General features: G+C 42.0%; 1 protein-coding gene across 7 annotated transcripts in view; it reads left to right on the top strand.

Moving 5' to 3' along the window:
• The window catches only part of CADPS (calcium dependent secretion activator), a 483917-nt gene that overhangs the window by 276452 nt on the left and 194335 nt on the right, over window positions 1-13130 (top strand). For all 7 annotated transcript variants that reach the window (XM_066596628.1, XM_066596625.1, XM_066596629.1 and 4 more), the window contains exons 10-11: window positions 4892-5000; window positions 5196-5408. In XM_066596628.1, the coding sequence (XP_066452725.1) occupies window positions 4892-5000; window positions 5196-5408 (322 nt within the window). The remainder of the gene's footprint in view (window positions 1-4891; window positions 5001-5195; window positions 5409-13130) is intronic.

The raw sequence follows: 13130 nt of genomic DNA, 5'->3' as shown, positions 1-13130 counted from the left end.
CGCTCACCTGTCATTCAATGAATGGCTGAGCGCTGCCTTTGATTGGCTGAGTGCTCAGCCAATCAGCCACAGCCCTTTCAGCAGGCGGGGGATTTAAATCCTCACCTGCTGAAAGAGCTTCAGAGCAGTGCAGGGAGAACAAACGGCTACACGCACCAGAGCCCCTGCGGAGAGGTGAGTATATATTTTTTTTATTTTTTACTACAGCTAGGGATGATTTTCAGGGAAGGGCTTATATTTAAAGCCCTTCCCCCCGAAAACCACTGCAGGGGTTGCCGGCAGGCTACTGCTTTCAATGGTGCCAGCAGCGGCCCCATTGAGAGCAATGCTGCATGGAGTTTCGTTCACGCGCACCTACGCACATGCAAATGCACGCTTGTGTGAACGAGACCTAAATAACCTGTTAAATTTATTCTGAAGGCAGGTACAATTATGTCAATACTAAATTTATATAGTTTTTTTTTCACACTTTTTAAAATAATGTATTTTTTATTTTAACACTACATTCAAAGACCAATCATGCTGTGTGAGAGTTTTTTATTTGCAGGATAATTTCTGCTGTTTAATGGTTCCGTTTCTTGATCCTTACAACATTTTGATCACTTTCTATTTAATTTTTTCGTAAGACGGGATTGGCTAAATTAGCTATTTTTGCCATGTTGTGGATGTTTTTTTCATGCACGCACTATGCCAGTTTATTAATGTACTGACTTTTTTTCTCTGGGTCATTACAAAGATGGCAATATCAGATTTGTGGGTTTTTTTACATAGTATAGGAGGGCTTTGACGTTTTTATGTTATATTTTTGTACAATTTTTTTGTCTTTTTTAACTTTCTATTTTTGGCCCGCTCTGGGACTTTTATAACACCATATTTTATAATTCTTATAATACACTACCATACTTCACTATAGCCGTTTATTATAAAGCCTATGAAATTCAGCCAAAAGCTGAGCCTCATAGGCCACCATAGCTATATTCAAGCCTACAGGCGCCATAAGAACCCATTGGGACCACGCCATCACATAGTGAGGGTGCAATGGGTGAGAGAGGGAGCCCCCTCCCTCTGTCATCCTTTTATATGCTGCAAGAATCAGAGCTTTCTCTGGTCCCTGTGGTTTGAGCAGGTGCGAGGCTGCTATCCAGGCACTGGAGACTCATGCCAGGCTTCTGATGCCACCGCCATAAAAAGGTGATTGCATGAAAATAAAGCCCATTAAGTCAGCAGTATTACATATATAATATGGTGGGTTAGAGCCCTAATACAGATTCTGCATGAAGATGAAGGAGCTTCAAGTTATACATCTCTCGCAGCTTACTTGCATTTGTACATTGAATAGCTACTTTATTAGAGCCGCCAACCCTTTCATGATTGGAGCTTCGCTGTATAGAAACTAGACCTATGACCCCGTAGTGCAATGTAAAATCATATAACAAGTTTTCCGTGGATCAGTTTCAGTGTGAATCCACATTAGATGAAAATCCAGCCATCTGAGTGGCTTCCAACAAGGCCTGGTCATCAGTTCTAGACTAGCTGGGGCTAGGATTTCATACACTGCCAACCTCATCAGGTTTTCTAGTGCAACGGTGTCAAGTGAATACCAAGAATTGTGTGATTGAGTTGGATCCTGTGGATAAAAAAAACTTATTGACCAAAGGGGTCAGAGGAGGATATCAAGAATCATTTTGTCAAACAGGTGCTGCACAGTCAAGCAAATTGCAGCTGAATACAACGCTGGTGCTTCAACTAACATGTCCGAATGCACAACTTATCATTCCTTAGCACGGATGGGCTATAACAGCAGATTACAGTTCCAGTGCTGTTTGTTGTTTACGAGAAACAGAAAGGTGAATCTCCAGTGGGCAAAAATTAGGACACTTAGTAGTGGAAAAACATCACCTGGTCAGATGAATGCCCTTTTTTGTTGCACCGTGCTGATGGGAGGTCAGGATTTGACACAAGCAGCATGAATCGAATCCTTCCTGTCAAATGTCAACAATTCAGGCTGCTGGAGGTAGAGTAATGGGGTGAGGAATGTTCTCTTGACACACCCTGGATCCTCTCATAACTGTAGATGGATACCACTATGAATCACTAAGCTTCTGAAGGCCAAAGGAGGTCCAACGTGCTACTAGATGGGTGTCTCTAATAGAGTGTCCATTCAGTATATATGTCTTCGTTGTGAGCATTAATTGAAGAACTACGAGACAACCGCGGCAGTCTATAATGATCATTAATACAAATGAGCTACAAAATTCTGGGAAAACCTATAACTATGTATTTATTTTTCTTTTTTCTAAATAAAGCACAGCACACATAAATAATTCCTTTACCATTTCCTAACAGTAGAGGGCACACTCTACTTGATGGTCGCAGTGGCTTGTAAATGAGTATACTTTACATATCATGCTCAAATAATATGTCACAGCGTGCTGCCATTAATTATCAAAGGCTGGTGTGGTCCCGTATTCCGGAATCCATTATGTCTAACATAATATCCTTCATCTGTCTCGAGATCTGAATTTGCATTTCATTTCCCAAAAACTCATAAGACACATTGGCACATAAGTATTTTAAACAAATGTCCAAGTCTAAGGTTTATTCCAGGGGTCAAAAAAACGTCCAAACAAATAAAATGATGTAAGGAACGCGGGATGTGACACAACCTTAACAAAGTCATTTGAAATAATTTGACAGTAAATTTCCCTGTAAGTTCCTAGCCTGCAGCTCGGAGAATCCTTTGCTTTCTAAGTCTCCTTCCAGATTTTTAAAATGCTAAATTCAAGCTGGGTTTTGATGGAGCCTGGCTGCTTCCTGGAGGCCATTCTAGAGCCTGACACAGCCCCCTGCAGCCACCGGGGCTGCCGTCATCTCCCTGACATTGAATGTATCGTGTCAGGAAAATGGTTACGCACAGGAGTGAAAGCTGCCATTTACAGCACTGATGACAACCTCGGCAGGGATCAGTCGGCTTTGCCTTCATATGACTGGCACCTACTAGTCAAACTGGCATTGTTTGTGACAAGGTGTCACTCTTGAGCTTGTCTCATGTGAATGATGAGTCTTTAACGCTTCTTATATTTATATGTGCACATTACTTGTAGTAATAAATGTTACTTTTCTACCAACTTCCTCTTGTACGAATAATTGACGTAAGAACGCAGATGTTGGAAAATGGAGCTAATGTAATGATTGTGTGAGGTGTTGGATCTGGCCAATCATATAGAAGAAATGTCTTGTCATCAGATTGAAAGACAAGCAAGAAGTCAAGTAAGGTCAAATAGTAAAGAATGAGGTAGATAGATAGATATGAGATAGATAGATATGAGATAGATAGATAGATAGATAGATAGATAGATAGATAGATAGATAGATAGATAGATAGATAGATAGATATGAGATAGATATGAGATAGATAGATAGATAGATATGAGATAGATAGATATGAGATAGATAGATAGATAGATAGATAGATATGAGAGAGATAGATATGAGATAGATATGAGATAGATAGATAGATAGATATGAGATAGATAGATATGAGATAGATAGATAGATAGATAGATAGATAGATAGATAGATAGATAGATAGATAGATAGATAGATAGACAGACAGACATCATAAGTCCAGGAATTCCCTTAAATTTAATGTATACAGGACATTTCTCTATGCAGGTAAACATACAAGAGGGCATATAACTAGTAATGGAATCCAAGGGACATCATCTTACTATTTTCTACATGCGTTATATGCCAAGGGTGAACAACTCTTTTAGGCCACAACAAAGACATTAAGACTTTTTACAAATTCTAGATTTTGAAGCATTGGTCACCTCAGACCTCCCAACTACCCTTTAATGGTTTATTGGCTTTTGCATTCCCTTTTTGTTGAAAGAGCCCCCAAAAATAAAGATATAAAAGTTGCCAGACTGTTGGGACTCTCAGCGATAAGGTTTAATTCACAGGGATCCAGGCAGCAAGTGCTCAGTTTCCCTGCAACTCCACCACAGTAGATATGAAGCATTACATGCTGTCCCTTGAAATGAGTGGGATGTTCATGTAATGGATTAACGCAAAGGGTTCTCCAGTCAGTGTGATGTTCTGTGCAACTGCTCTGTGCTCCAACTAATTGATGGTAGACTCAAAATGAGCAGTATTCCCATCCTAAGGCCCTTTTATATGGGACGAGCATATACTCACTCCCGTGCTTTTACACAGGAGCGAGTATCGCTGGATCTCTCACAGCGTGGCCAGCAGGGTGGCTGGAGGAAAGTTCTCTCCCCGCTCTCCCATGCCCCTCTCCGTTCACTGTAAGCAGCGGTCATTCACTACTGAACATCTGCTGTTAACACTGACCGATGATCATTCAGGATTTTAAGCATGCTTAAATCTGAATGACTGAACGACTCTCGCCCAGTCGTTCGGTTTTTGCATGCATTTACGCGTGACGATTATCGTTCACAACCCCGTGGGAGTGCGGGGCTTTGAACGACCAGAACGATAATTGTTTCGTGTAAAGAGGCCTTTAGACTTTTATGGGGATCCCATTCGCTTTAAAGGCATAGAAGCCGCTCAAATATGCCACTGCTCCATACATTTCGATAGGAGTGCTGGAAATTGCCTAGTACAAGTGCTTGGCAATCTCTAATGCTGTAATTGAAATCAATGGAGTGGCGTTGCTTTTGTGCAACCTCCACTCCATTTAGGTGGGAACCTTCAGGTCCCCCGTTCTCAATACCGATCCCCTGTCCTTTATTACTTGGCACAACCCCTTTAACTCTGTTTAAAAACCCATTTGGTAGACGCTACAAAGATGAAGCTTCATAAGAGATGTCTCGGGGATGAAAAGCTTTCTTGTATGACTGGTAATGATATGATGTTTGGTTTTCAGGTCAGCCAATACACATTTGCCATGTGTAGTTACCGAGAGAAAAAAGCAGAACCACAGGAGCTCCTTCAACTTGACGGGTACACAGTTGACTACACAGATCCACAGCCAGGTAAGTCTATGTTAGACCGGTTCATTAAACTAGGAGGTATAATTATCTATTGGTATTTGGACACCTAAAGATTTAATACAAAATTATTTTCATTGGATCTACTTTAAGCCCAAAGAACCAAGTGCCAACTGGATGAATCACTTTCTTTGTGTGTCTCAACGTGTTTTACCTAGACTCTCTATAATATTTTGACAGGCTTAGAGGGTGGCAGATCATTCTTCAATGCAGTCAAAGAAGGTGATACCGTGATTTTTGCAAGCGACGATGAACAAGATAGAATTTTGTGGGTTCAAGCGATGTACAGAGCAACTGGCCAATCACACAAACCTGTGCCGCCGACTCAGGTTCAGAAACTTAACGCCAAGGGAGGAAACGTACCGCAACTTGATGCACCCATATCACAGTTCTGTAAGTATATGTATAGGCGTGGTGTCTATTACCCAGTAAGACTATGTGTACATTTATATCTCACGTCCTATTTCTCTTAGAATCCGAGAAAATAGAATTTCTCGGGAGATCAGCTAAATGCATTGCTCTGTTTAATTCAACCCTAGTTAACCGAAAACCAAAACTAGTCTAATATTTCTCTAAGATAACTGCAAAATCTGTATTTATTCATGAAGTTCCCGTAGTATACTTATCAGTCTGTAGAATTTTAAGTTGCTTACGATACACTGTAAGCGAGATCCCTCGGCAAAGAGCAAAATGGGCACTCCAGAAGGGCATGACGTTTGTTTTCCCCTCCTGCCCTTTCAATGGCCTTTAGGTCAATTCCTTGTCGACATGTTTGCAGGCCTCTGCAGAAGGGAGGCTTCAAAAGTTCAAAGGTAGGACCAACCCAGACTGAGTCCTCTAGTTTGCTATCTTAGCCCTGGCCAAGGTGGATTGGCTAGTTGGCGACTGGCATGTGTGGACATACACCGCAAGCTTCCCCCACAGCTGTGCTCTTAACCGCTTAGTGACCAGCGTACTTTGTTCCTTAAGGACCAAGTAATTTTTATTGTCGAATTGCAAGAGCCATAACTCGTTGATATAGCCGTATAGGAGCTTTTTTAGGGGGGGGGGGGGAGAGAGTTGTGTTTTGTACTGGCTCAATTCCAGGGTACATGTAGATCTTTTATAAATTTTTTAGGAAGGGGAGGGAGCAACGGACCCAGCAATTCTGCGATCGTTTTGGGGTTTTGCTTTTATGACGTTCATCATTCGGTAAAAATAACATGATAATTTTCTTATCTGGATCGGCACGATTACAGTACTACCATGTTTGCATAGAATTTTTTACATTTTTTACTACTTTAGCATATCAAAACAACTTTTGTAAAGAAAAACAGTTAAATCTGCATCGCTACATTCTAAGATCAATAACATTGTTATTTTTCGAGCAACAGAGCCGTGTGAGGGCTTGTTTTTTGTGGAAAGAGTTGAAGTTTTCATAGGTTCTAGTTTGGGGTACATGTGACTTTTGCATTGCTTTTAGTGTATTTTTTGGGAGGTGAATAATGGAAGAATAGCATTACTTTTAAAAATATTAGGGCATTCACTAAACAAGATTACTAACAAAATATTTTCATTATTTGGATCATTACAAACATGGTAATAGCTATTATGAGCTGCCTATAAAAAATGATATTTTATCCATTTTAAAAAGGGTTTTTGTGAGAAAAATTTGTGTATTTTCTTCTGAAGTGCATTTTTTAAAATTAAACTTTAATGTACTTTTTTATACTATTTTTCAGTCACTCAAAGAGACTTGAAGAGGTAGTTATTGGATCACTAGGATAGTACACTGAATTTGATTCTGTTTAGACCTGCCGATTTCTTGTTTGAATAAGTGAATGATGTCAGAATTCATTTGGGCAGCCTCTTTATACCGCAGATACATCGTTGGCTTGTTGAAACGAGAAATTTTTCAGCCATTCACATTCACTGTATAAGTGAAAGAGAATGACGGAACAATTGGTATTGCCACAATTATCGTTCATTTTTGCTCGTTTGAACAATTTTTTTTGAACGTGCCATTAAGTGCAAAAGGGCCTTTGCTTATGTAGTACATTCTACAATGCATTTGACATTAGACTATCAGACTCTGCTGGAGGTGGGGTCTAATAGGTTGAGTTACATGGCAGACACACAGGCCTTTATCAAGTCTCTGGCTGCCATTGGAACCCATTGGTACCTTGTGATTGCATTATGGGGTGCCGATGGATGACAAAAGGAGCCCCCTTTCCCTGTCATCTGCTTACAGGCTTCAGTTGCTATTGCTTGTGGTTAGGTTCTCCAGAACATTTACTGTTGATGACCTATCCTCAGGATAGGTCATCAATAGTTAATGAGTGTTAGTCCATGGTTCAAGATATCAACTCATCAGCTGAAGCCCACTTTTAGTGCTGACAGTACTGGAAGCAGATAGCGCTCTCCATATTGCAGCGGTCTGGTTTAGACCACCAATCAAGGAGTAAGCCCACTTTATGATTATACCATCTTCCGAGGCATATCCTTCTAATCTAAACTCCAACCAATCACTGCCTCCTTAACTAGACCACTTTTTTTTTCGACTTTGTGGAACACTTGAGGGATCTCATAATACATAGCGTAGCACCCCCACCATACTCACTATCTTTCATCCCATTCTTTGTACCAAGATTGGTAGATTGGATACTTAAAATATGCTTGTCCATCAAGCAGAACATTTTTTTTTTACTTTTTTGCCCCTTGTTGCCCTCTTATGTTCCTAACTCATCCCCTTCCTATGTTATTGCCAAAAAACTTAGTTATTGGGCCGTAACGCTAAATCTGCAACAGCACCCCCAATTACCATGTGCCATTGATAATAGTGATGTCTTTTATGAGTCAGAGAAACCCACTCAAACACAGGACCCCGGTGCAACTGCACCCTTATAGCTATGTCCCTGGCTAATATCACTAATGGGCAATGCATGACTGATCTCCGGGTGAGCCTTTATAAGCCAAATCAGTAGGCTTCACCTAAGATCGTACTAGCACTGAAATATTAATCACGTCATATACTGTATACAATAACCATCAATTATTTTACATTTCTTATCTATTGCAGTTGCATTTCAAGCAAGATAACTCTGAAATTGAATATAAACTGATGGTGTAATATACTGTTTATCTAAAAGTGCAATACTGGATTGACCTTACTCTTCACTATGTTCACTAATGCTCAATTTCCAGCAAATGTTCTTACTAACTTGTATACCTCATTTACAGTATCTACATCCATGGGTGATGCCTCAGCCTGCTAGAATATCTCTCCCGTAAGAATGAGGGTAGAAGGTGTGAGACTCAGGTGCTTAGTCTCTCCCTTTGCACAGCACATTGTTATCAAGTTCTAGAGTCAATCGTTCCCAAATTTAGTAACGTGCTAAGTACGTCAATTCACACCGGCACTCCTGACTATGTCGTTTACCACATACTTACATCCTCCAGGTAACACTAATAGTTGACTGTCTATCAGCAGAACGAAAGGTGTGTATTTACCGTTAAAAAAGCAAAAACAGTGGAAAGCATTGTTTAATTAAAACGTACCTATTGTAATCTGAGATTGCCCAAAGCTATCAGGACAGTAAATGCAGATCACCATGCACACACATCGTTTCTTTTTATGAGAAACTAGTAATTGCTCAAAGTTTTAAAAACTCCAATTTGAGTATAATCACATTTTTTATACAACGCCCAAACTGATTACTACTGATTAACGGAGACATAACCGAAAGTACCTTCAAAGTCTGCAAGAGGGTTCTCAGCTATCATGCGTAATAGTGCTGGTCAGTTTATATGGGCAGAGAAAACTTTTGAATTACCTTAGGCTCCAGGGTCTAGGTATGGCAGTATTACACCCCTATCACTCCTCTCTATAAGCCATGTGCTCTGGGGTGTACGGCTGCTATTGGGCTTGTTAAAGGGGTTGTACCAAAGTCACAAGTTATCCCCTATCCACAGATTAGGGGATAACTTACTGACTGGATAGGGTCTCCCCGCTATGACCCCCACCAATCCTGAGAATGGAAGTCCTGTGCCCCCCTCTGTCTGTCACTGCGGGGGTTGATTTACACCCTGCAATGTCAGAATGAATGGAGCACAGCCAAGCATGCGCAGCTGCAGCTCCATTCATTTCAATGGGGATGATGGAAATACAGTATCCAAATATCTGCGGTTTGGCATCTCCAGCAGTCACATTGAAAGTGAATGGAGCATCAACGCTCTTGCAGAACTGATGCTCCATTCGGTCTCTTCCTCTCTGCAGTGAGAAGGACAGGGGGCACACGACCCCTGTTCTTGGGATTGATGTGTCTCAGCGTTGAGACCCGCCACTGATTAGCAAGTTATCGCTAAGGACTCTTTCACACGAGCGTATATCGACCGCCATTTTCACGGCCAGCCAATATACTCTACGATCTGATGCATTGGATTCCAATGCATCAGATCACATGGCCTTAGGGCCGCGGTGTAAAAGCGCTCAGCCGTACAAATATACTGCTGAACGCTTTCACACCGGGCTGAAAAGATAGTCCTGGAACTATCTTTCTGGCCAGAATATGTCAACCACTGCATGGGCTCCTGTGGGAGCCAATGACAGCAGCCTTAGAAGGGAGTTAAGCAGCGTGACTGCTAAACTCACTCCCCCTTCTCTCCTCCTCTTCGGCTGTTTGCAATGGGAGGGGCAGAACTAAGCTCCGCCCCCTCCCATTGCTGGCTGAGGATAAGGGGCAGGGAGGGGGCAGCTGCTTAGCTCTGCCCCGTCCCGCCCACTCCTATTGCAAAGAGCTGAAGGAAAGGAGAAAGGAGGGAGGGAAGGGGAGGCAACGGCATTGCGGTTTCTTTGTATATGTGCCAAGGCCCGTGCCGTCTGAACGGGCACACAACGTTAGATTTGTACACCCGTTCACGCGTTTTACAGCGCTGGTGGGTTTACGTAAAAACACCTACGGCCGTGTGAAAGAGGCCTTGTGCTGTGGATAGGGAATAATTTGAAATTCTGGTACAACCCCTTTAAGCGGCAAAACATGGCAATTTCACTTTCTTATGACTCCCTCCTGAATACGTTGAACATAAAGGAGAGGGAAACTATGGTTATATTATAAGTCTGAACTTTTTTCCATTGCAGTGTTTCTTCTTTATTTTCTCAGTATCCGCCCATTTTTTCTTTCCTTAATGTCATTAATCTCCCCCTTCATTAACCTATGCTCAGCTCTATAATATTTTATAGTATCAATTGACGTGGGCTCAGCTGCCTGAGAGTTAAATTTGGTTAGTGATGTCCAGGCCCACACACGACTTGCAGTCCTCTCCTTCTCACGCCCTTCTCTCTAAACACTGCCTGCTCTTCTGACCCTACCTCCAATTAGACTCCGCTAGGTGACAGTGCCTTTATTCTTGCTGAAGCCATCAAATCTTCTCCACTGATGTGCAGGCCCTGTAATATGTACTGTATTCAGTCATGGACATGGCTATTTACTATCACAAGTCCATCTACTACACAGGAAAAGAACATTTTAATTGCATTTAACTATGTATATCTACAATATGTATCTCCTATTTGCAGTGCACATAATTTAATGAAAGGAGACTCTCTGCTTTTGTGGAGTAACTATGAAAATACTTTATTTATCTTGTATTGATTTTTAAATATATAGGGGGACATTCATAAAGGCTTTTACCCCATATAAAAAGTCACGTTTTTGCGCAAGAGAGGATTTGTGCAAAAATGTGTGATATTCCGACTTTTTGCATCGCCCTTGCCATTTAAAAGAAAAATGGTCGAGGCTTGCTAGGAAGGGGCGGGGCTGATTTATGTATAATTGATGCCAGAAACTAGTTGGACCTGGTATAGATTTCTGTGTAGGTGCATGGAGGAGCCAATATGAAGAGTCATGGGAGGAGTGGGAGGAAATCATATTAAGACCGGCATTTAAAATGCTGCTTTTAATCAATTTCCCCCATGATATTTCCATATCCAAAGCTAATTAACAACTAATACTGCTTTACGATCAGCTGAGAGTAGGGCACTGTGGGAGCTCAGATGGCAGTGACACCAACTTAAGCACATGTGCAAGTACAGTTTTGGTCAATGAAAAACGGTCCATTTTCCACGTCATTTTCATGCTATTTTCATGTGAGTTTTCAGATTTTTTTTTGTAGTCCCCATTGTAACCTGCATTAAAAATGCATTGCACTCACATGACACTCGCATGCAAATCACATGGCAAGCGATTGAACACTCCCATTGAAAATAATCTGTGATTCTTGAAGAAACATCACACAGAAATAGGGTATGCAACAATGTTTCTAACTTGGACTATCCTTCTAAGAGAAAAATTGCTTATGTGAATTGTCCAATTCTAATAAATAAGTTATTTTCCCATTTGAGTTCTGTCCATCTTGGAATCGAGCAGAACTTACAAGCGGATATTGTCTATATGAATACACTCTTAGCTGACATTTCTGAAGAATAGTGGAGACAAACTATTGCCTATTTCCAATGACAACCAACAAAATTTGAAACAACATCACATAACATTGAAGGGCCACTCTGGCGAAAACACTTTTTTGCATCTCTACACTCTTCACTTGATTGTCTATCACACTCTGGAGGTCACCTCTGTGTATTACAGCCACTTCTCTGCAGTGCAGCCTCCTGTCTGATGCTTATCAGCCACCATCTTAAGAGTGGGATTTTTTATTTTTAGTTTCACATCTATCTTATGATTAGAGATGAGCGAACACCAAAATGTTCGGGTGTTCGTTATTCGTAACGAACTTCCCGTGATGCTCGAGGGTTCGTTTCGAACAACGAACCCCATTGAAGTCAATGGGCGACCGGAACATTTTTGTATTTCGCCGATGCTCGCTAAGGTTTTCATGTGTGAAAATCTGGGCAATTCAGGAAAGTGATGGGAATGACACAGTGACGGATAGGGCAGGCGAGGGGCTACATGGTGGGCTGCATCTCAAGTTCACAGGTCCCACTATTAAGCCACAATAGCGGCAAGAGTGCCCCCCCCCCCCACTGTCGGCATAAAGATCGTCCTCCTCTGGCACAGCTGTAACAGCTGTAGCAGAGAAGAACGATGTTTGCCCATTGAATTCAATGGAACCGGCAATTCAGCCGACTCCACTGAATGCAATGGGCTGCCGGCGATCGCAGGATGAATGGTCGGAAAGGGGTTAAATATATAACCCCTTTCCTGCAATTCATCCAGAAATGTGTTACACTAAAAATATATACCGGCGTATAAGGCGACCGGGCGTATAAGACGACCCCCCAACTGTCACCTTATACGCCGGCAATACAGTGGAGCAAAGAATAAAAAGCATTACTTACGTTTTTAGATGATCTGCGGCGCTCCTGCAGGCTGTCACTCCCTCCTGGTCCACGGCAGACAAGCTTTCTCCACGAAAGACTTTAAATCCCTGCCTCCAGAAGCACATGTGCCTTCAGCCAATCACAGCCAATGACAATGATGTCATTGAATGGCTGTGATTGGCTGTGTTTCTGGAGGCGGGGATTTCAAGGCTTGAAATCCCCGCCTCCAGAAACACAGCCAATCACAGCCATTCAATGACATCATTGTCATTGGCTGTGATTGGCTGAAGGCACATGTGCTTCTGGAGGCAGGGATTTAAAGTCTTTCGTGGAGAAAGCTTGTCTGCCGTGGACCAGGAGGGAGTGACAGCCTGCAGGAGCGCCGCAGATCATCTAAAAACGTAAGTAATGCTTTTTATTCTTTGCTCCACTGTATTACCGGCGTATAAGGTGACAGTTGGGGGGTCGTCTTATACGCCCGGTCGCCTTATACGCCGGTATATATTTTTAGTGTAACACATTTCTGGATGAATTGCAGGAAAGGGGTTATATATTTAACCCCTTTCCGACCATTCATCCTGCGATCGCCGGCAGCCCATTGCATTCAGTGGAGTCGGCTGTATTGCCGGTTCCATTGAATTCAATGGGCAAACATCGTTCTTCTCTGCTACAGCTGTTACAGCTGTGCCAGAGAAGAAGGATTTGTCTTCTATATGTTCTCAATGGGGTCAGCGCTGCTGCCGCTGACCCCATTGAGCGCATATAGAATGCATCCATAGCGAGCAGCGGGAGGGGCAGAC

The sequence above is a fragment of the Eleutherodactylus coqui genome, chromosome 3, assembly GCF_035609145.1.
Source record: "Eleutherodactylus coqui strain aEleCoq1 chromosome 3, aEleCoq1.hap1, whole genome shotgun sequence".
Taxonomy (NCBI): Eukaryota; Metazoa; Chordata; class Amphibia; order Anura; family Eleutherodactylidae; genus Eleutherodactylus; species Eleutherodactylus coqui.
The sequence above is the reverse complement of the archived record's forward strand: the minus strand, read 5'-3'. Positions and strand labels throughout refer to the sequence as shown.